At 36.9% G+C, this 18,796-nt stretch overlaps 10 protein-coding genes across 10 annotated transcripts; 7 read left to right on the forward strand and 3 right to left on the reverse strand. All coding sequences in view use genetic code 12, as the record gives it.

The window, feature by feature from the left end:
* Window positions 1-29: 29 nt before the first annotated feature.
* Window positions 30-3,302, forward strand: SPAPADRAFT_155740 (uncharacterized protein; the record flags this gene model as incomplete). The annotated part of the gene is made up of 2 exons (XM_007376639.1): window positions 30-2,712; window positions 3,018-3,302. One exon carries the CDS (start codon window positions 735-737, stop codon window positions 1,509-1,511), a length of 777 nt encoding a protein of 258 aa, XP_007376701.1.
* On the reverse strand, window positions 481-3,302 carry SUB2 (ATP-dependent RNA helicase; the record flags this gene model as incomplete). Its single annotated transcript, XM_007376640.1, has 2 exons — window positions 481-2,710; window positions 3,015-3,302. The coding sequence occupies 2 exons, from the start codon at window positions 3,253-3,255 to the stop codon at window positions 1,632-1,634; spliced, it is 1,320 nt and encodes a 439-aa protein (XP_007376702.1).
* Window positions 3,303-4,018: 716 nt separating this feature from the next.
* Window positions 4,019-4,840, reverse strand: PRO3 (pyrroline-5-carboxylate reductase; the record flags this gene model as incomplete). The annotated part of the gene is made up of 1 exon (XM_007376641.1): window positions 4,019-4,840. The coding sequence occupies one exon, from the start codon at window positions 4,838-4,840 to the stop codon at window positions 4,019-4,021; it is 822 nt and encodes a 273-aa protein (XP_007376703.1).
* A 671-nt stretch (window positions 4,841-5,511) lies between these two features.
* Window positions 5,512-7,998, forward strand: SPAPADRAFT_51884 (histone demethylase; the record flags this gene model as incomplete). Its single annotated transcript, XM_007376642.1, has 1 exon — window positions 5,512-7,998. The coding sequence occupies one exon, from the start codon at window positions 5,512-5,514 to the stop codon at window positions 7,996-7,998; it is 2,487 nt and encodes an 828-aa protein (XP_007376704.1).
* Window positions 7,999-8,713: 715 nt separating this feature from the next.
* Window positions 8,714-10,905, forward strand: ATP2 (F1F0 ATP synthase subunit beta; the record flags this gene model as incomplete). The annotated part of the gene is made up of 2 exons (XM_007376643.1): window positions 8,714-8,878; window positions 9,369-10,905. 2 exons carry the CDS (start codon window positions 8,766-8,768, stop codon window positions 10,762-10,764), a joined length of 1,509 nt encoding a protein of 502 aa, XP_007376705.1.
* A 116-nt stretch (window positions 10,906-11,021) lies between these two features.
* STE24 (zinc metalloprotease) lies at window positions 11,022-12,524 on the forward strand (the record flags this gene model as incomplete). The annotated part of the gene is made up of 2 exons (XM_007376644.1): window positions 11,022-11,074; window positions 11,127-12,524. 2 exons carry the CDS (start codon window positions 11,057-11,059, stop codon window positions 12,477-12,479), a joined length of 1,371 nt encoding a protein of 456 aa, XP_007376706.1.
* Window positions 12,525-12,601: 77 nt separating this feature from the next.
* EXM2 (Exm2p) lies at window positions 12,602-13,375 on the forward strand (the record flags this gene model as incomplete). The annotated part of the gene is made up of 1 exon (XM_007376645.1): window positions 12,602-13,375. One exon carries the CDS (start codon window positions 12,646-12,648, stop codon window positions 13,357-13,359), a length of 714 nt encoding a protein of 237 aa, XP_007376707.1.
* A 118-nt stretch (window positions 13,376-13,493) lies between these two features.
* On the reverse strand, window positions 13,494-16,790 carry PHR3 (1,3-beta-glucanosyltransferase; the record flags this gene model as incomplete). The annotated part of the gene is made up of 3 exons (XM_007376646.1): window positions 13,494-16,427; window positions 16,479-16,604; window positions 16,656-16,790. 3 exons carry the CDS (start codon window positions 16,788-16,790, stop codon window positions 15,150-15,152), a joined length of 1,539 nt encoding a protein of 512 aa, XP_007376708.1.
* SPAPADRAFT_62547 (uncharacterized protein) lies at window positions 13,501-15,166 on the forward strand (the record flags this gene model as incomplete). The annotated part of the gene is made up of 1 exon (XM_007376647.1): window positions 13,501-15,166. One exon carries the CDS (start codon window positions 14,245-14,247, stop codon window positions 15,136-15,138), a length of 894 nt encoding a protein of 297 aa, XP_007376709.1.
* Window positions 16,791-17,459: 669 nt separating the features above from the next.
* SPAPADRAFT_142670 (uncharacterized protein) lies at window positions 17,460-18,731 on the forward strand (the record flags this gene model as incomplete). The annotated part of the gene is made up of 1 exon (XM_007376648.1): window positions 17,460-18,731. The coding sequence occupies one exon, from the start codon at window positions 17,460-17,462 to the stop codon at window positions 18,729-18,731; it is 1,272 nt and encodes a 423-aa protein (XP_007376710.1).
* Between the last annotated feature and the right edge of the window lie 65 nt (window positions 18,732-18,796).

Genomic DNA, 18,796 nt, shown 5'->3' on the forward strand with positions numbered 1-18,796 from the left:
CTGGTGAGTCTCGCCATAAAAATAAATTTATGACATTTCACGTGACATGTGTGCGATTAACGGAATTGGTAAAAAATATTTTTTAGTATATTTAACACGCCTGTATCGGGAAGTTTGATACGAGAATTTCGATCTTTGCACCCAGCTTAACTATGACAAGCGAAGCACAAGGAACAAAAACAATGAAACCGTGGCGGTATGTTCTAAGGACCGATTAATTGTAATTAGTTTGTTAAAAAGGATGGCCAGAGTGGGGTCAATATATGTCAACATTAGTTAGGCTTTCCAATTTATAACGTCTGATGCGGCTCTCCATCCAAGAAATTGTTAGAATTATTACTTGAGATCATGCGTTATTATGAATTAATGAACCTGAAAGATGTAGAACTAATATCATGAGTCATTCCACTTACTGATCGTATATAGTTAAACTTAGATATGTTTACGTTCGCTGACGTATAGACCAACTTTTACAACTCCGCATTTGTTGTGTAACACTCCCGGTAATCTAATGTTTCAAATGTGAACTCTGGTGTTAGGGAATTGAAATTGCAAGGTGAATCAACTGGGGGGGGGGGCGCATGGGCGCATGGGCGCATCGGCGCATTTACAATCCGCTCGAACTTGAAGTAAACTTTGCACCCGCACGTATGATTTGACAGTAAGTGAAAACATCTATTTCGCCTAACTCGGAAAAAAAAACAAACACTGCCCTGCACAGATCAGCGGTTGATATGCCAGTGCAAACGTTCCAATGCAATGGAATCACAAAGACTGGCAATCGATGCAAGATAAAGGTAAATCTGTCTGCGGGGTTCTGCCATTATCACGAGCATCAGTCCGGGCTTAAGTACGATTCCTACGTGCATTACTCGGCTAAAAAGAAATCAAACAATGCAGGCTATATCTACATGTATACTTTCACGAACTTTGTCATAAACGGTGGTACCCCATGGCTGTTCCAGGTTCAAAACCTACCTGATTGCTCATCAAGAAAGAAAAATAAATGGGTTGATTTTAAAGCAAAGAAATCTCCCTTTATCCTCATCAAGATTGGAATGACTACAAAAACTGTAAATACGCGTCTTAAAGAATGGGAAAGTCAGTGCCATCATGATATAACTAATTTGGGACCAATGAATCGACATTTGGTGGTTGAACACGAGAGTTCGGTTAAGATGTTGATTTCCAAATTTCTCAATCTAAATATTTCTAGCCATCACGTCATCAACAGTAACATCAGTTCTTACCGAAGGTACAAAGATAATGGTTTCTACTGCAAACAAAATCTTGACCTTGTAGAACAGAAAATTCATCAATCACTACGAGATACTTATGGCAAGGGTGATGTTTACTGTAAAGGTTGTGTTACTAGTAAACTGCCAGGTAAGACAAAGTCTGGAGCTCCGTTTCCGAAGTTCAATACTCATAAGGAATTTTTTTTGATTCCGAAGAAAGATATTGACTCTGTTTATGAACTTATAGATTCAATGTGTATACGATATGGATAAAATATACAACAATACTACAACTAATTAAACTAACATGAGTTTTTATTTAATCACATTATAAAGTTACAAATAAATCTTTTACACAGATAAAAACACAAAAAATTTGGGAAGATTATAAGTCTAAGTATTCATATAAGTAGATGGATCAACACCTTCTTCTGGGAATTCAGTAATCTTGACATCGAATCTACTTTGAATCTTTTCTAAAACTTCTTCGTCTTCCTTGGTACTAACCAAAGAAATAGCTAAACCCTTGGTACCAAATCTACCAGCTCTACCAACACGATGCAAGTATTGATCGGCTTCGTTTGGTAAATCGTAGTTGATGGCCAAGTTGATTCTTTCAATATCAATACCTCTACCAAAGACATCAGTGGAAACACAGATTCTCTTGTTGAATTCTTTGAAGGATCTGTATCTTTCGATTCTTTCTTCTTGTGGTAAACCAGAATGAACAGCAATAGATGGGAAGTTACAAGCACACAACAACTTGTTCAATTCATTGGCTCTTTGGGTAGATCTCACGAATATAATAACTTGGTTAAATTCAAGAGAATCTAATAAATCAGATAATTTTCTATTCTTTTCCTTTTCTTCCAACTTGATATAATATTGTTGTAAACCGTGTAAAGTCAATTTAGCTTCATCATCAACGTAAATTTCCAATGGATTTTGCATAAACTTCTTACAAACTGGACGGATTTCTTGTGATAAAGTAGCAGAAAACATCATAACTTGCTTTTGGTGAGGAGTGGCTCTAAAGATATCTTGAACATCACGTCTCATGTCAATGGCCTCCAAGACTTTATCACATTCATCAATAACAAATGATTTAACATTGTTTAATCTGATGGCCTTTTCTTGAACTAAAGCATGCAATCTACCTGGAGTGGCAACAACAATATGAGGACAAGTGTCTTTGTTCTTTAATTTTTCGATATCTCTCTTAATTGGAGTACCACCGTAAAAGACTTCGGTCTTAACGTCTGGCATATACTTGGAAAATCTGGCATATTCATTACGAATTTGGTAAGCCAATTCTCTGGTATGACAGATAACTAGAGTGGAAATTTCTCCTGGAATTGGGTCCAATTGTTGTAAAGTAGACAAAACAAAGACGGCAGTTTTACCTAAACCGGACTTGGCTTGACAAAGAACATCAGTACCCAAAATAGATTGAGGGATACAAACTTGTTGGACTATAATTTGGTTAGTTGGATTGTTACTAAAACTTTTACACTGAGACATGGAAATATTGATCGCAAGTGGCAAAAATCAATACCTTTATTATTAGGGCATGTGTTTTTTTTTTATTGTGATTCTTGGAAATCAAGTCACCTTGCTTGGATGAACCGCCCTACATGATTCATCAATCAATTGATTGGATATAATTGTAATAAATATCCAAGGAATATTTCAAACTTGACATTTTGGTTTGATTCGTCCCCACCAGAGCTAATCAATATTTTCATTCTCTAGTGTAGTAATATTAAATGTACGAACCTTCGGATGGATGTTCAAAACCACAATCACCAATAGCTCTTAATAATTCAGGCTTTAATAAGAAATCTCTGAACCCAGTGGCATGGATACCAACATAAGAACCCTTTTTGTCAGCTTCTTTGTCGTTGGCAGCACCTTCAGCACCAGCATCATTACCAGCCGTGGTAGCTGAGGTAGTTGGAACGGCGATTTCTTCAGAATCGGAGTAATCCAATAATTCTTCTTGACCTTCGTGAGACATTGTATCGGGTTTAATGAACTATTTCGTATAAGATATAGAAAAAGCTTGAAGAAAGGTGAAGGTGAAATTTGACAGTTCGACAGTTTGTTTTTGAGTTTCTGGTGCGTTGTTGGAAATTTTTCGATTTTGTGGTCGTGCGCAGGCGAAAGCCGCTTGGGGTCTGTCTCTCTCTCTTTTTCTCGCCTTAGCAAAGATTTTTCCAGAACTTTGGTTAGTTGCTTTCAGCTTTATATCCCCCCGGACAAAGTAGTAAACTCATCTTTGATAGCTGTTAGATAAAAATTATGTTTAGAGTTTGTTTGACCAGATATCAACCAAGAATAGCAGTCAGATCATTGGCAAGACCAGTGGGTTTCCGTTCTTTTTCAAGCAGTACTCCTGCTAGATTCCTTGATCTTAAAAGTGCAGAAACTCCACAACGTGACGCAGCATTAAACAAAATAAAGGAGCAAATACAAGCTATCCCTGAATTAAAACAAGCAGCCATCGAATTTAAAGAACTACTTGTGAAGAAAGGGTATCTCAAAGAAGGGGAACCAATAAATGCAATGGGTTTCATTTATAGAATTTTATCTGGTAGAGATCTTAGAGGTCATTTAGGAAAGATGAATGAAATAATAGAAGAACATAGGGGAGAGATCAATGATGAAGATTTCAAGCACTTCATTACTGCCATGTTACGTAATAAGAAGAGTTTAACCAAATAGACATTGTAAATAGGTTACCAAATAAATTATTTGTACATAATGCACTACTACTTACTTTATTTCTTTGCAAATGAAGCCGAGATGATTGCTGCTTCTTCAACACCACGAGCAATTGCACTTCTTACTCCCTTATCTTCCATCTTTAACAACCCACCAATAGTAGTTCCACCTGGGGTACAAACCTTTGCCTTTAAAGCGGCTGGGTGTTCGCCAGTTTCGAGAACCATTTTAGCAGTACCTTCCATAACTTTGGCAGCAGACTTTTGTGCAATATCGTAAGGCATACCCATTCTAACAGCACCATCGATCATTGATTCCATCATTAACAAACAGAAAGCCGGACCGGATCCAATCAAAGAAGTGGCAATGTCCATGTTTTTTTCTGGAATCTTGACAGTCATACCAACAGTGTCGATTAATTTCATAACCAATTCTTGTTGTTCTTCAGTCACCTCTGGAGCGAATGCAATTGCAGCAGTACCACATCCAAATCTTGCAGGAGTGTTGGTCATAACTTTGGCGACATAAGGAGTGAAAATGGATAATTCTTTTATGGTGGTACCAGCCAACAATGAAATCAACAATTGTTTCCCAGTTAAAGAGTCCTTAACTTCGTTATAGATACCTTCATACATATATGGCTTACAACCCAAGATAATGACATCAGCTTCGGCAACTGCCTTGTTGTTGTTTTCCACACCAGCTGAAACCGAAACGAGTTTGTTGTCGGCGAAAACCTTCTTAAGGTTGGCTTCTTCTGATGGAACTGTACAAGCGATGATCTTGGTTGGGTATGGGTCAAACTGAGCCTTTAAAATAGCTGATGTGACGGCAGTTCCCATAACACCGCAACCTAAAACAGTAATTGTATATGGCATACTTGATTTATTTGAGTTTGTAGATATAAGATTACAATAATGCAAATTAGTGGAGATACTAGTAGATTTAAATAATGTTGAAAATTTATGCGGGCCGGAAAAAGCATTCAGTCATTGTCGCTGTGAGTAACCCAATTGGGAACAGTAGTTAAGTTTTTCCAACTATACAAATTGGCGGGTGCGCTTCTACCCTAAATAGGCAATCTAACAATGTGGGTCGAAAATTAAACTACCCCGTAATAGATTGATCCTCATGTCGGATATTTCTTTAGAAGTGTTTTAAATATGAATTACATCTAATTGTAAGGAACAAGCAACTTATTGTATTCGATCTAATATATGGAGTCTATTTCCCAAATGTTTGCTTCTTTTTTAATGTTACGTCGAAATTTCAACAAATTTTGTCAGAAATCTTGAGAAAAAGAAGGAGAGAGAGAAAAAAAAAAAAGATAAATCCTTAACGATCAGAAAAAACGATCATTCTGCAAATATTATATAGTAAAGACCTGGTTGTTATAGCAGCATATATTATTTTCCAATTTTCCCAATTAAATACCATATTTGTCGTCGCCTAAACTACGCGACCATTTTAATACTAATTTTAAGTTAGATTGGCTTGAATTTGCTTTAGTTATACCCTGTCGCTATTCTGGCTGCCTTGCTGTTAAATCATGCCTGCTACAACTTCGTTTAAGAAGGAATTATTGAAACCGTGTCCAGTTTTAAACCCCACGGAGCACGAATTCAATGATCCGATTGGATATCTTTCCAGCGAACCTATTGCAAAATTGGGTTCCTTGTACGGAATAGTCAAGATTGTTCCACCACCAAATTGGAAACCTCCCTTCAATATATCCCCTAATTTTAAATTCCATGTTCGGAAACAAAAGATCAGTGACTTGGGATTGACTACGAGATCACGAATGTTTTTTAAAGAAAGTATTAATCGATTTTTGAAAATGAGACGGAAAAAGCAGTTGCGCCTGTCTTTTAAAGTTAATGGGGTGAATATATACTATTACGACTTGTTCTTGGAAGTGGAAAAACTAGGTGGTCCTGAGAATATGAATAAGGCTAAATGGATCGAGATTAATAAGATCATGAATGTTGATCCTGTGTCATCTGCCATTGAACAGGAATATATCGCCAATGTTAGGTATTATGCCATGTACTTGCACAATAAGGTTGATTTTGAGTTTCCAGAAAGTGACGATGAAGACGAATTTGACAACTGTTTGATTTGTGGGAAGCACGATAAGCCCGAAGAAACTTTACTTTGTGATAATTGCGACAACCCATATCATATGAAGTGTTTGCCTACCCCATTGACATCTATTCCTGCTGCAAATTGGTATTGTGATAAATGTTTGATAGGAACAGGCGAATATGGATTTGAAGAAGACCAAGATATTAAATATTCAATACCAGAATTCTACGAAATGTGTCATGAATTTGATGCCAAATTTGCTGCAAAATATAACAACAATGAAGCACTAACTGTAGATGTAATTGAAGACAAATTCTGGTCATTTGTTGAAAATGAAAAGGTTGATATTGAAGTTAAATATGGGGCAGATATACACAATTTGAAACCCGGAGAAATAAGTGGATTCCCCATGAAAGACACTCCTGGACTAGACCATAATGACCCTTTAACCAACCACTATATCAAACATCCTTTCAATCTTACAAAGCTACCTTTTGCCAAAGGATCGCTACTCAATTACGTAAATTCTTCAATATCAGGAATGACAGTGCCATGGATATATATTGGTTCGTTGTTATCTACATTCTGTTGGCATGTTGAAGATCATTATACTCTTTCTGCCAACTATTGTCATTTTGGTGCAACCAAGAAATGGTACGGCATCCCCGCTGTACTTGCCGACAAGTTTGAAAAAGTGATGAGAAATTCTGCTCCTGATTTATTTCAAAAACAACCAGATTTGTTACATCAATTGGTAACATTGATGTCTCCTACTAAACTTGTGGAACATGGTATACCTGTCACATATGCTGATCAAAATCCTGGTGAATTTATCATAACGTACCCAAGAGTATATCATGCTGGATTCAATTGTGGGTTTAATTTCAATGAAGCTGTGAATTTTACCATGAGTGATTGGTTGGAATTTGGGGAAAAGTCCATTGGAGATTACAAAGTTATTAAGAAGGAGAATGTATTTAATCATTATGAGTTGTTGGAAAGCATTCTCAAATCATTCAATAAACAAAGAGGGAAGATTCTGGCAAATCAGATTGACTTGGTAAACAGGTGCTTGTTGAGTTTTCAGAGATTTGTTGTTGATCAGGAATTTTTATTACAGAGTATTGATAAATCAAAATTTGATTGCCGTTTTGAACCAAAATATTTGAAATGGAAGAAAGAACCTAATTCAAACCGTGCTTATGACGATGATGATGATGATGATGAAAACCATGATGACTATGCATGTGATTCATGCAAGACCCACCTTGGATACCAGTTCTGTGTGCTTAAATGTAACTTGCCAGAAGTTAAGAATATAAAATCACTCGCAGAAGGAGAGCAAAAGCAAACTCTGAAAGAACTTTCCCCTGATGTGGAAATAATCAAGACCAATCAATTATTGACACCTAATACTTCTCCATTAGAGGAGAAACTTAGTTCACCAAAACAAGAAATGATTGAAGTGGTTGCTAATTCTGAAGCTTCACACAATTTATCAAGTATCGGACAAAAGCGTGAAGCAGAAATGGATGCTTATGACAGATTGATCCAGGAAGCCAAAAGACAAGCACGTGGAACTGAAGAGAAGGTTAGTGCCGGGAGAAAGTCCAAACGACTAGAAACTATCCCGAGAAAATCTTTGAATGAAGATGAACTTGAAAAAGAATATACAGCAAGAGTCGCCCAACTTCAAACCCATAAACGAAAAAGAAAACACCATATACAGCATCCAACTCATAGTATGAGAATGTCTATGAAAAGTTCAAAAAGAACTCAACGAGAAAACAAAGAGATCAGATTATGTTTGGGATGTACCAAGAAATTCCGTGGCCTTACTTCTAATGATCAGTCAGTACATGGAATATTGATTTATAGGTCATATCCTTCCCAATTGAAGGATCTCATCCGAACAACAAAGAGAAACATTACTGAAATCCAGGGCTACTAGTCTGTATACTAGTATTTTTATATTTGTTTAGAGTTTATAACACTGTAATTTGATACCCTATTTATGAGACATTTGCAACCATTTTTTTTTTATTACACGGGGAACTGCTTTTAATATGAATGTAAGTATATGCAATGTATTGTAGATGTCTTTGTATGTCATGTGAATTAAATGTCATCCTGTGCTTCTCAAGACCGTTAATCTGCTGCAGTAAATGTGCATTGACAGATATTTTCATTACAATGCTTTCTTTCTCTCTCTCTCCGGGGTAGTATTTAGTACGGGGAGATCTACATTGAAGACACAACATGGTAAATATTGACAGGAATTAGTATTTAGACCAATAGTGTAATCGTATTTCAACAGTTAGACAATTGTATAATATTACACTACAAAGAGTTTGTGTGTTCATGGTATTGGGTAATACTCCGAAGCAAGGTCAGATCCAATGTCCTGTATACTACATCGGATGAAAAATGTCCAATAGGAACGGTGCGCGCAGTCGTAATTCAACCGCCAGTTGCGATCTTCCTATGAGGATCGGAGATTAAATAGGACCCACACTGGTCCTGCACACAGTCTAGAGTTTTTTTCTGCGATTTCATTGGTTCCTGGATCAAATTATGCGCACATTTTTTTTTGTATGGTGCGAAATGTTGGTGAAAATTTATTGAAGTTTTTCTGCGTTGAGTTTTCAATTTCTTTTCCTTTCTTCTCTCTTTCTTTCTTCTACAAGGTTGTCTTTAAATTACCAAAGTTTGCCAACGATGGTTGTTCCAAGATTATTTAACACTGCTTCACGCACTGCATTCAATGCTGCTAAGCGTAGCGTCATGTTCAGAGGTTTAGCTACCGCTGCTCCAATTCAAGGTAAAGTTAGGTATGTATCAAAATAACTTTTCAGAAATCAATTACCCATAAAGGTTTTAGGTATCCAATTGATTCCAACAAGTGCAATGGTCCATGTAAACATTGTTCAAACGAATTGCAATAAGAAATCATATCAATTGTTGGTTTATATCTGTCCGGCCATGGGAACCTAATTTTAGGAAAGAATGATTGGGGGGGACCTGATTCAGAGTGATTACAAAAAGATATTGGCGTTACCACTACATTACTACAGATACATTGCATTCTACAAAAGCAATTGTCCTTCTATTATTTTCCAGATCATGGATTGACACAACCCAAGTTGTGTGGGACACTTCCAGTACCGTTTGGCCAATGAAAATTTTCCAAGAACATTTTTTTCTACGGTCGCGAAAATTCACCTCCACCCACAAAAAATTACAGCCAAGTTATTTTTTTTTTTACAACCAAACCCTTTATGGAATCTGTACACAACACTGGTTACTAACACTTTATTATAGAGCCGTTATTGGTGCCGTCGTCGATGTCCAATTCGAAGAAGGTAACTTACCAGCTATTTTAAACGCTTTGACCTTGAAGAATGGTGACCAAGACTTAGTCTTAGAAGTTGCCCAACATTTGGGTGAAAACACCGTCAGAGCTATTGCTATGGACGGTACTGAAGGTTTAGTCAGAGGTACTCCAGTCAAGGACACTGGTGCTCCAATTTCCGTCCCAGTTGGTCGTGGTACCTTGGGTAGAATTATTAACGTTGTTGGTGAACCAATTGATGAAAGAGGTCCAATTGAATGTAAGCAAAGAAACCCAATTCACGCTGAACCACCTGCTTTCGTTGAACAATCTACTGCTGCTGAAGTTTTAGAAACTGGTATCAAGGTTGTCGATTTATTAGCTCCTTACGCTAGAGGTGGTAAGATTGGTTTATTCGGTGGTGCCGGTGTCGGTAAGACCGTCTTTATCCAAGAATTGATTAACAACATTGCCAAGGCCCATGGTGGTTTCTCTGTCTTTACCGGTGTCGGTGAAAGAACCAGAGAAGGTAACGATTTATACCGTGAAATGAAGGAAACTGGTGTCATTAACTTAGAAGGTGACTCCAAGGTCGCTTTAGTTTTCGGTCAAATGAACGAACCACCTGGTGCTAGAGCTAGAGTTGCTTTGACTGGTTTAACCATTGCTGAATACTTCAGAGATGAAGAAGGTCAAGATGTGTTGTTATTCGTTGACAACATTTTCAGATTCACTCAAGCTGGTTCTGAAGTGTCTGCCTTGTTAGGTCGTATTCCATCTGCTGTCGGTTATCAACCAACCTTAGCCACCGATATGGGTCTTTTACAAGAACGTATTACCACCACCAAGAAGGGTTCCGTTACTTCTGTCCAAGCTGTCTATGTCCCAGCTGATGATTTAACCGATCCTGCTCCAGCCACCACTTTCGCTCACTTGGATGCCACCACTGTGTTGTCTAGAGGTATTTCCGAATTAGGTATTTACCCAGCTGTCGATCCATTGGATTCCAAGTCCAGATTATTGGATGTTGCTGTTGTTGGTAAGGAACATTATGAAGTTGCTACCAATGTCCAACAAACCTTACAAGCTTACAAGTCCTTGCAAGATATTATTGCTATTTTGGGTATGGATGAATTGTCTGAAGCTGATAAGTTGACTGTCGAAAGAGCTCGTAAGATTCAAAGATTCTTATCTCAACCATTCGCTGTCGCTGAAGTTTTCACTGGTATTCCAGGTAGATTAGTTAGATTGGTTGATACCGTTAGATCTTTCAAGGAAGTTTTGGAAGGTAAGTACGATCACTTACCAGAAAACGCCTTCTATATGGTTGGTGGTATCGAAGATGTTGTTGCCAAGGCTGAAAAGTTAGCTGCTGAAGCTAACTAGAGGTTCTCTGCACAGTTGCATCTTATAAATAAAATAACTGAAAAATCTGCAGTTGATAACTTATACAGTTCTTAGTTTATAATTCACTTTGATATATAGCAAATCATAAAATATTACGTTTCATTAGATTAAAAAAAAATATCTAGTAGTTTTGCAGTCTAAAGATTTGCCGACTTTTCTCGCCGCACTCGAATATGCCAGCAAAGGTTGTAAAGGCAAAAAAAAAAAAAAAAAAATTATTTGGACAAAACTCCAGAAAAGTGGCAACCAATTCTTCTTTAGCAATTCGACTATGGTTTCATTGGTAGATGTAAGTAGAGTGAAACATACGTATTGATTGATAGCCGTACTAACATATCTAGACATTTTCGTTTCTTGACGATTCCTCCATCGATTGGAAGACCATTATTCTTGGATTCACTGTTGGTCAATTCATATTTGAAAACTACTTAGAATATAGACAATACAGAGTATTACAAAGAAAGTCACCACCAGCTTCAATCAAGAAGGAAGTTTCCCAAGAAACTTTTGAGAAATCACAAGCTTATTCCAGGGCCAAGTCCAAGTTCTCTATCTTCTCCGGATTCTATGGTTTAGTTCAAAATCTTGCTATTATCAAATTTGATGTGTTACCTAAAGCATGGAACTTGGCTGGTTCTTTAATGGCCAAGTCTAGTTTTATATTGCCTAAGTTTATGGGTGGTGTTATTACCCAATCTTTGTTCTTTGTGTTTACTTCGCAAATCTTGTCTACTATTGTCGGTTTACCTTTGAATTATTACCAACATTTTGTCTTGGAAGAAAAGTATGGTTTCAATAAGCAAACCGTGAAATTGTGGGTTACTGATATGATCAAGACTATTGGACTTTCAATTGCCTTAGGATCACCTGTTATTGCTGGATTCTTGAAGATTATTGATTATTTTGGTGACAAGTTTATTGTCTATTTAATGGGATTTGTATTGTTTATTAACTTGGTAGCTATGACCATTGTTCCTACTTTGATTTTACCTTTGTTCAACAAGTTTACTCCTTTGGAAGATGGTGAATTAAAGACTGCCATTGAAGAATTGGCAAGTAAGCAAAAATTCCCATTAACCAAGTTATTTGTTGTTGATGGATCCAAACGTTCTTCTCATTCCAATGCTTATTTTACTGGATTACCATGGAGTAAGCAAATTGTTTTATTTGATACTTTGATTGAACATAACACTACTGATGAAACTGTTGCTGTGTTGGCCCATGAAATTGGCCATTGGAAATTGAACCATTTACCAAAGATGTTGGCAATTTCTCAAGTCCATTTGTTTTCAATTTTCTCGTTATTTTCCGCCTTTATCCACAACAAATCATTATATAATTCATTTGGATTTACTGAGCAACCGATTTTGATTGGATTTATGTTGTTTAATGATATTTTCCAACCATTTGAATGTGTTTTGACCTTTGGTCAAAATTTAGTCTCGAGAAAGCATGAATATGAAGCTGATGGATATGCTGAAAATTGTGGGTATGCCGAGAATTTGAGTAGATCCTTGATCAAGCTTTCTAATGAAAATTTGTCTAGTATGAATGCTGATTGGTTATATTCTTCTTATCATCATTCTCATCCTATTTTACCTGATAGATTGGATGCCTTGGGGTATATTTCCAAGGAAAAGATTGGATTAGATAAGAAGGAAGAAAAAGAAGAAAAAGAAGAAAAACGTGATTAACAATATCTATAGTGTATTTAGTACAAATAAAATAGTATGATAACCAGTATTGTATAAAGATGTTGTAACGTGGGTTACAATAATATCTTGTGCGACAAAAAAAATTACATAACCAAAGTCATCATAGACAACAGTATAAACACCAGAGAATCAACCATATAACGCAATGGCAGAAGAACAAAGAAAACTATTAGAACAGTTAATGGGGAAAGAAACCCTGATACGACGGAAGGATCCAGAATTGACTAGTCCCAAAGTATGTCCCAGTTTCGTTGTCGGCACATGTCCACACGATTTATTTGTCGGTACCAAAAACGACCTTGGGAAATGTCCACAATTGCATTTACAAAAACATAAATTAGAATATGAATATAGGACCAAGACGCTTAGTGAAAAATTTCCTGAGTTGGAGTATGAGTATTACAAACAGTTACAACAATATATTCACGAGCTTGATCGAAATCTTGCCATTGCCCAGAAGAGATTACAGCATACCCCTGAAGAAAAGGAGAAGATTGAGAAAGTCACTAAAGAGTTGGATGAGTTGGATGTGACCATTGGGTTGATGATGCAAGAGATTGAGTATTTGATCAAGAATAAAGAGACAACGAAGACGTTGTTACAGTCGATACGATTGGACGAACTATGCAAGGAAAGAGAAGTATTGGCTGAGCTGGCACGAACCATTGCTGAAAACGTTGGCCAAACTTCTCAGCAAAAGTTGCAAGTCTGTGAAGGGTGTGGTGCTTATTTGTCACGTCTTGATAGTGATCGTAGATTGGCTGATCATTTTATAGGGAAAATTCATCTTGGATATGTCCAAATGAGACAAGCTTACGATGAGCTACATCATAAGTATAGAAGAAGTGGGTATGTATAGAATAAAAGTATATATCATGATTTATGTGTAGGTAGTTGTTGTCTTGCCCGGCTGTAGACGGGACGAGCGAAATGACTCGAAATTATTCGATGAGATTCAGAGCCCGCGCAGATAATGTCAATCTCTTATCACTTACATCATTTACCACATTATATGTAACCTACACAAAAGAGAACAGCACACAATCCACTAGACTTTATTTCATAAGATTATCAACACATACACCAACATAGTCTTTTTTGAACCATTTCTCCCAAGCTCAACATTTTGCATTCAAACTAACCGAAACAGCACCTGACTACCACTTTGCAACACATTACAACAGTCACTTTTGGTTCACCAACAGGCACAATATAGACATTAATACACTATAGAAGCATGAAGAAGTACCAGCTCATAGGAAGACGAAGGCTATTCACCTTCAAAAAGCAAAATACACAATATCCACTACTACACTTGTGTTCACTACCAATAGAAATCCTCCTACAAATATTTAAAGAATTCGACAAAGATACCAAAACACTAATTATTCTATCACTAATATGTAAGAAGTTCCATGTAATCATAAACAAAAACTTCCTTTATTCATCCGTTACATTCAAGAAACCATCTACATTTTACAAATTCTCAGTGAGACATTTATTGCATGAACCCAGTTCCAACATCAACTACTTACAGAAAGTTGAATTGGTGAATCCTCAAGTTCGGGATTCGTCCAAGTATAAGTCTCGGATTGCGGGCGCATATCATATCGAGAGCGAGAATCGATCGGCGGACCAGTTGAACTATACTGATTTCATAGCATCGATTAAATCATTGCTAGGAGAAGCATTCGGATTGAAATGTTTGGTGTTGAGTGAAGTAGCTCCGGAGTTCACATTCCCTATGGAGCAGCCAGCATCATCAACAAGTTCCATAGGTGGTTTGAGACTATTATCTAAGAAGAAAACAATTCCTCGAGCTAAAAGATGTTTGGAGAAGTTTGTTCTTCGTACACAGTCGGGTTGGTCTATTCCTTTCAAGCAAGGTCATTTATCCTTAGTATGTGAGTATTTTGATGTGATTAAGGAGTTACACTTGGTGAACTTTATCATCGACGATATGAAACCAATCAACATTGATGGTGTGCAAATTCAAAAACTTATCATTGAGTCATGCATATACACTAATTCTTTCAAGAAATCTCGCAAACCTCAACCAAATTCAATATTCAATAATGTGACCACACTCGAATTGAAGAGTATTATGCACGATAATGGATTGTCCTTGATTGATTTGGTCAGATTGAACAATACAAGTTTGAATCATTTGATAATGGACACTTCTTCAAGTATGTTTTATACCAACACACCATCAGGGAATACCGAATTTAATTTCACCAGGTTTAATCCATTCTTTAACTTGCTTTGTTCAGGATATGGCAAATTAACCACGTTAACATTAACTAATTTTGGATTATTCGATTATTTCATCCACGATGTAGTTCACGAAGATTCAGATTCTTGGGTAGAACCACCAACCAACAACTTCGAAACGTTTATGAAATATGTCTCGCAGATAAATCGATTAGTGATTGTGTTGAGAAAAACTCCCAGTATGGTGAAAACTTGTATAAAGTGTGGCTTCACGGAACAACAATCGGACAAAAACATTGATTCGCTAACACCAGGTGAATGGAAAGTATTTTTAAAACCACTAGAGTTAAACAGTGACAACTCGTTGAAAATATTTAATTATCGAAATAAACTACTTTATTCAAGTTCAAAATATAATATATAGATACATAGAGATTAATTGAATAAGCTGGAATAAAGTTTCTTGAAAGAGGTGGCAACGCGTTGAAACATGCCTCTAAACAGTTTAGTAGTAGTATTGTCAGGGTCGCTTTCTGCAACATCTTCTTCTTCATTAGGAAACTCTTCTTCAATTTCCGTAGTTTCTGGTGGTGGACTATGTGGATTTTTAACATGGGGGACAACGCTTGGAGGAGTAACACTCAGCTCAGGTTCATCCTGGGTGACATTAACCAAAATATCAATGGAAAGATAGGTGGGATATTTCTCACCATTAGCTTGGAATATATTGTACTTTGTCGTCAATTGATGGGGCTCTAAATGGACATAATGCCCTGGTTTAACCTTGACTCCAGTCTCGATCAAGTTTTCAGCAATGGAAACAGGGATACCGATTGATATGCCTATATTTGGATAAGACTCTCCGCATTTAGGTATAGCTGATTTGTACTGCTTCAACTTTGAATGAATTTCACGAGCATTGGTTCTCATGGAGTTGGCCACAAATGCATAGTCTAATTCAGGAATAGAATCAAATTGTTTCTTCAATTGCATGAAATCTCTTAATAGTTTAATATCTCCATTAGGTTGAACTTCTACTAATCCGTAATTGTTTGGTTCTTGGGTGAACTCGTACACTAGCCCTCCACTAAACACATCAATCATGTCATTAGTGTATAACACTTGAACTTCATCAAAGTTTCGTGGAAGTACTTCATTACATCCATATTCACTAAAGAAAACCGGTCTTGTAAATCCATGATAATCATTAACAAGAATATTGTACCCACTACTATAAAATGTTTGTTCTCCACACCATTGATATGAGTTGACACCATAGAAATCCACTGATTCAGCCGGGTTCTCATCAGCACATTCCAAATAAGATGCCAAGGACATCCTATAATTCAAATCATCGGCTGCAGAATAACCCACCGGTATCGTTCGGGGCAGATTATACTCAATGTACGTCTTGATATCTCTGATCATGCCTTTGATGTATGGTGGAGCGACACTGGCCGACGTGGGATCACTCACTACTTCATTTCCAGCAATGAAACCTAGGGTGTTATTGTAATATGAAAATTGTTCAACTATTTTAAATACGTTCTCCAAATAGAATAGATTGTAAGTTGTCCATGGCTCGTATCGGTTAAGATGATGGTTAGGCAAGGGTGAATTGACATCGAGGACCAAATAAATTCCAGCGGTTGCTAACATTGTCATGCAAACGTTATGGTCGAGATCGGCGTTGACGGAGTAAATTCTAATAGTCTGTAAGTGTTAGTAGGGAAATATTCAAAGTTATAAAGATAGTATACATACATTGATTCCTAATTCTTGAAATAAAATGATATCTCTGGCACATATCTCTGGATCGGATAATGGATCTTTGTGATTGGAAACTGCCGAAGACCCACCGGGTTGATAGTCTATACCTTTAATGTAAAACTGACAAAGTTAGTATTGGATATATTTAAATGAAAAGGGGAAAGTACATACTGGCTCTTTGGTAACACTGTCAACAAAGAAATGACCATGGATTGTAATTGGATGAACATAAGCGCCCACTTGATTTATAAATAAAATCGATAGAACAATCAATACCTTGAATGATATTAGATTGATATAGTGCATGATCTGTATTGAATTATTCTCTTGTAAGAATAGGTTGACAGAAAAGTGGTTCTTTAGCAAAGAAGGACATTCAAGGGATTAGTGAAGCAAAATGAAAATTTACAAATAGCTGCAAAAAAAAAAAATAAAAAATAAAAAAAAATTGCTATGCAAGTGTTATTCACAGCAAAGTTTTATTGCGGCTCATAAAAAAACCAATGAGGTTGATCACAAGAAATAGAATAGATCATGTTAGGTTGAATTTAGGATTGTTGTTGGGGTTCTTCCAAAGTAACAATCTGGAGAATGAAACGTCTTGTCCAAACTGATGTGTATTACGTAATGACAGGTGTAAGGTAATACCTTCAACTTATGTAGACGAGATTTATGTGAACACAGTCAAACTTATGGTTTTAGGTGTTCTTCCATAACCAATACCATTTAATTGGAAATGTAACTTACTTGGTTCATGTAGCCCTTCCTCCTTAGTTTATCCGCAATTGTAAGTTCCCGCGGTTCGGCTCGTTACTCCAGAAAATTAACATTTGAGTGCGGGGGTGATACTTTTTTATCTCGAAATTTTTCACAGTCAAATTGAGTAGTTTGTCCCCACCTCAACCATATATACATTAATATCAGTCGATTTACTTGTTCTTCTTTTTATTTCTTTCTTATTAATTCAACACCAATATGAAGTTCACTAGAAACCAATTACAGCAGTTAAAGCAAAAAGTTGACCAGATAATCACTGATATAACTACTCAAAAACCAGGGGGATCTCCCGAGCTAATCGCACCTGGTTGTGTGATTGGAGTCACTGATGTCAAGGAAACAGTATATTTGAATGGAGGAGGAATTAGAAATCTCGAAAAGCCAGATTCTAAGATTAACCTTGATGATATGTTTGGAATGTTTTCCTGTACGAAATCACTCACTGTTACTGGGGCACTCATACTTTATGAACGAGGGAAATTGGACCTTGAAGCACCTATAAGCAATTATGTTCCTGAAATCAACGACATTGGTGTTTTGGAAGAAGGTATTATTGATAAGAAGACAGGAAAGTACTTGAAAGCACCCCGTAAGCCCAAGACTCCAGTCACTGCCAAGCATTTAATGATGCACCTTGCAGGGTTCTCGTATGGGTTCTTACATCCGGATTACTATACTTTGATTACAAAAGGTGAGAGAATGGATGCCATTAATCCAACCAAGGAATGGTTTACTAATAAGAAAACCCCCTTGGTTCATGAACCAGGTACGGCATTTATGTACGGCCATAATACTGATTGGTTAGGATTTGTAATCGAAGCAATTTCAGGAATGAAATTGGGTGAATTCCTCAAGAGGGAGTTATTTGACCCGATTGGTATGACACATTGTACATTTCACATGAAGGACATTTCCAATTTAGTTCCGGTTCACTACAGAAACCAAGATGAATCGTTACATGTGATGAAGAAGTTTGCGCTTAATCCTGATCCAATTTTGGATTTAGGTGGACAAGGATGTTTTGGTACTGTTGGAGATTACTTAAAGTTTATAAGGTTATGGTTGAACTATGGAAAGTCCCCCGATACAGGGGCGCGTATCTTGAATGAGTCTACTGTGCTGTTTGCCCTTCAAAATCATTTCCCCCCAGATATCGAAATGGAGTTTTTGGGATTATCGTCCAATCTTGCCGATGAATATGAACAAGATGGTTGGACATTGACTGGTAATGCAATAACCATGAACAATTTAGAGACTGGTAGACCCAAGGGAAGTATCTATTGGAGTGGTTTGGCCAATTTGTATTACTGGATGGATTTTGAGAATAAGATTGGTGGATTCTTTGCGGTGCAGATATATCCTTTCCTTGATGAATATGTGGTTGAATCGTATCGCAAGTTTGAAAAGGAAGTGTATAATGCCGTACAAGGTTCCAAGGACGAAACTGGAAATAGTAGTAGTAAACTTTAGTTTGTGTAGCGTGTGTAAATGTTTTTTTTTATACGAGCAGGAAAAAAGTTCCCGCGTAAAACAAA

This window comes from Spathaspora passalidarum (genome assembly GCF_000223485.1).
Source record: "Spathaspora passalidarum NRRL Y-27907 unplaced genomic scaffold SPAPAscaffold_6, whole genome shotgun sequence".
NCBI classification, from domain to species: domain Eukaryota; kingdom Fungi; phylum Ascomycota; class Pichiomycetes; order Serinales; family Debaryomycetaceae; genus Spathaspora; species Spathaspora passalidarum.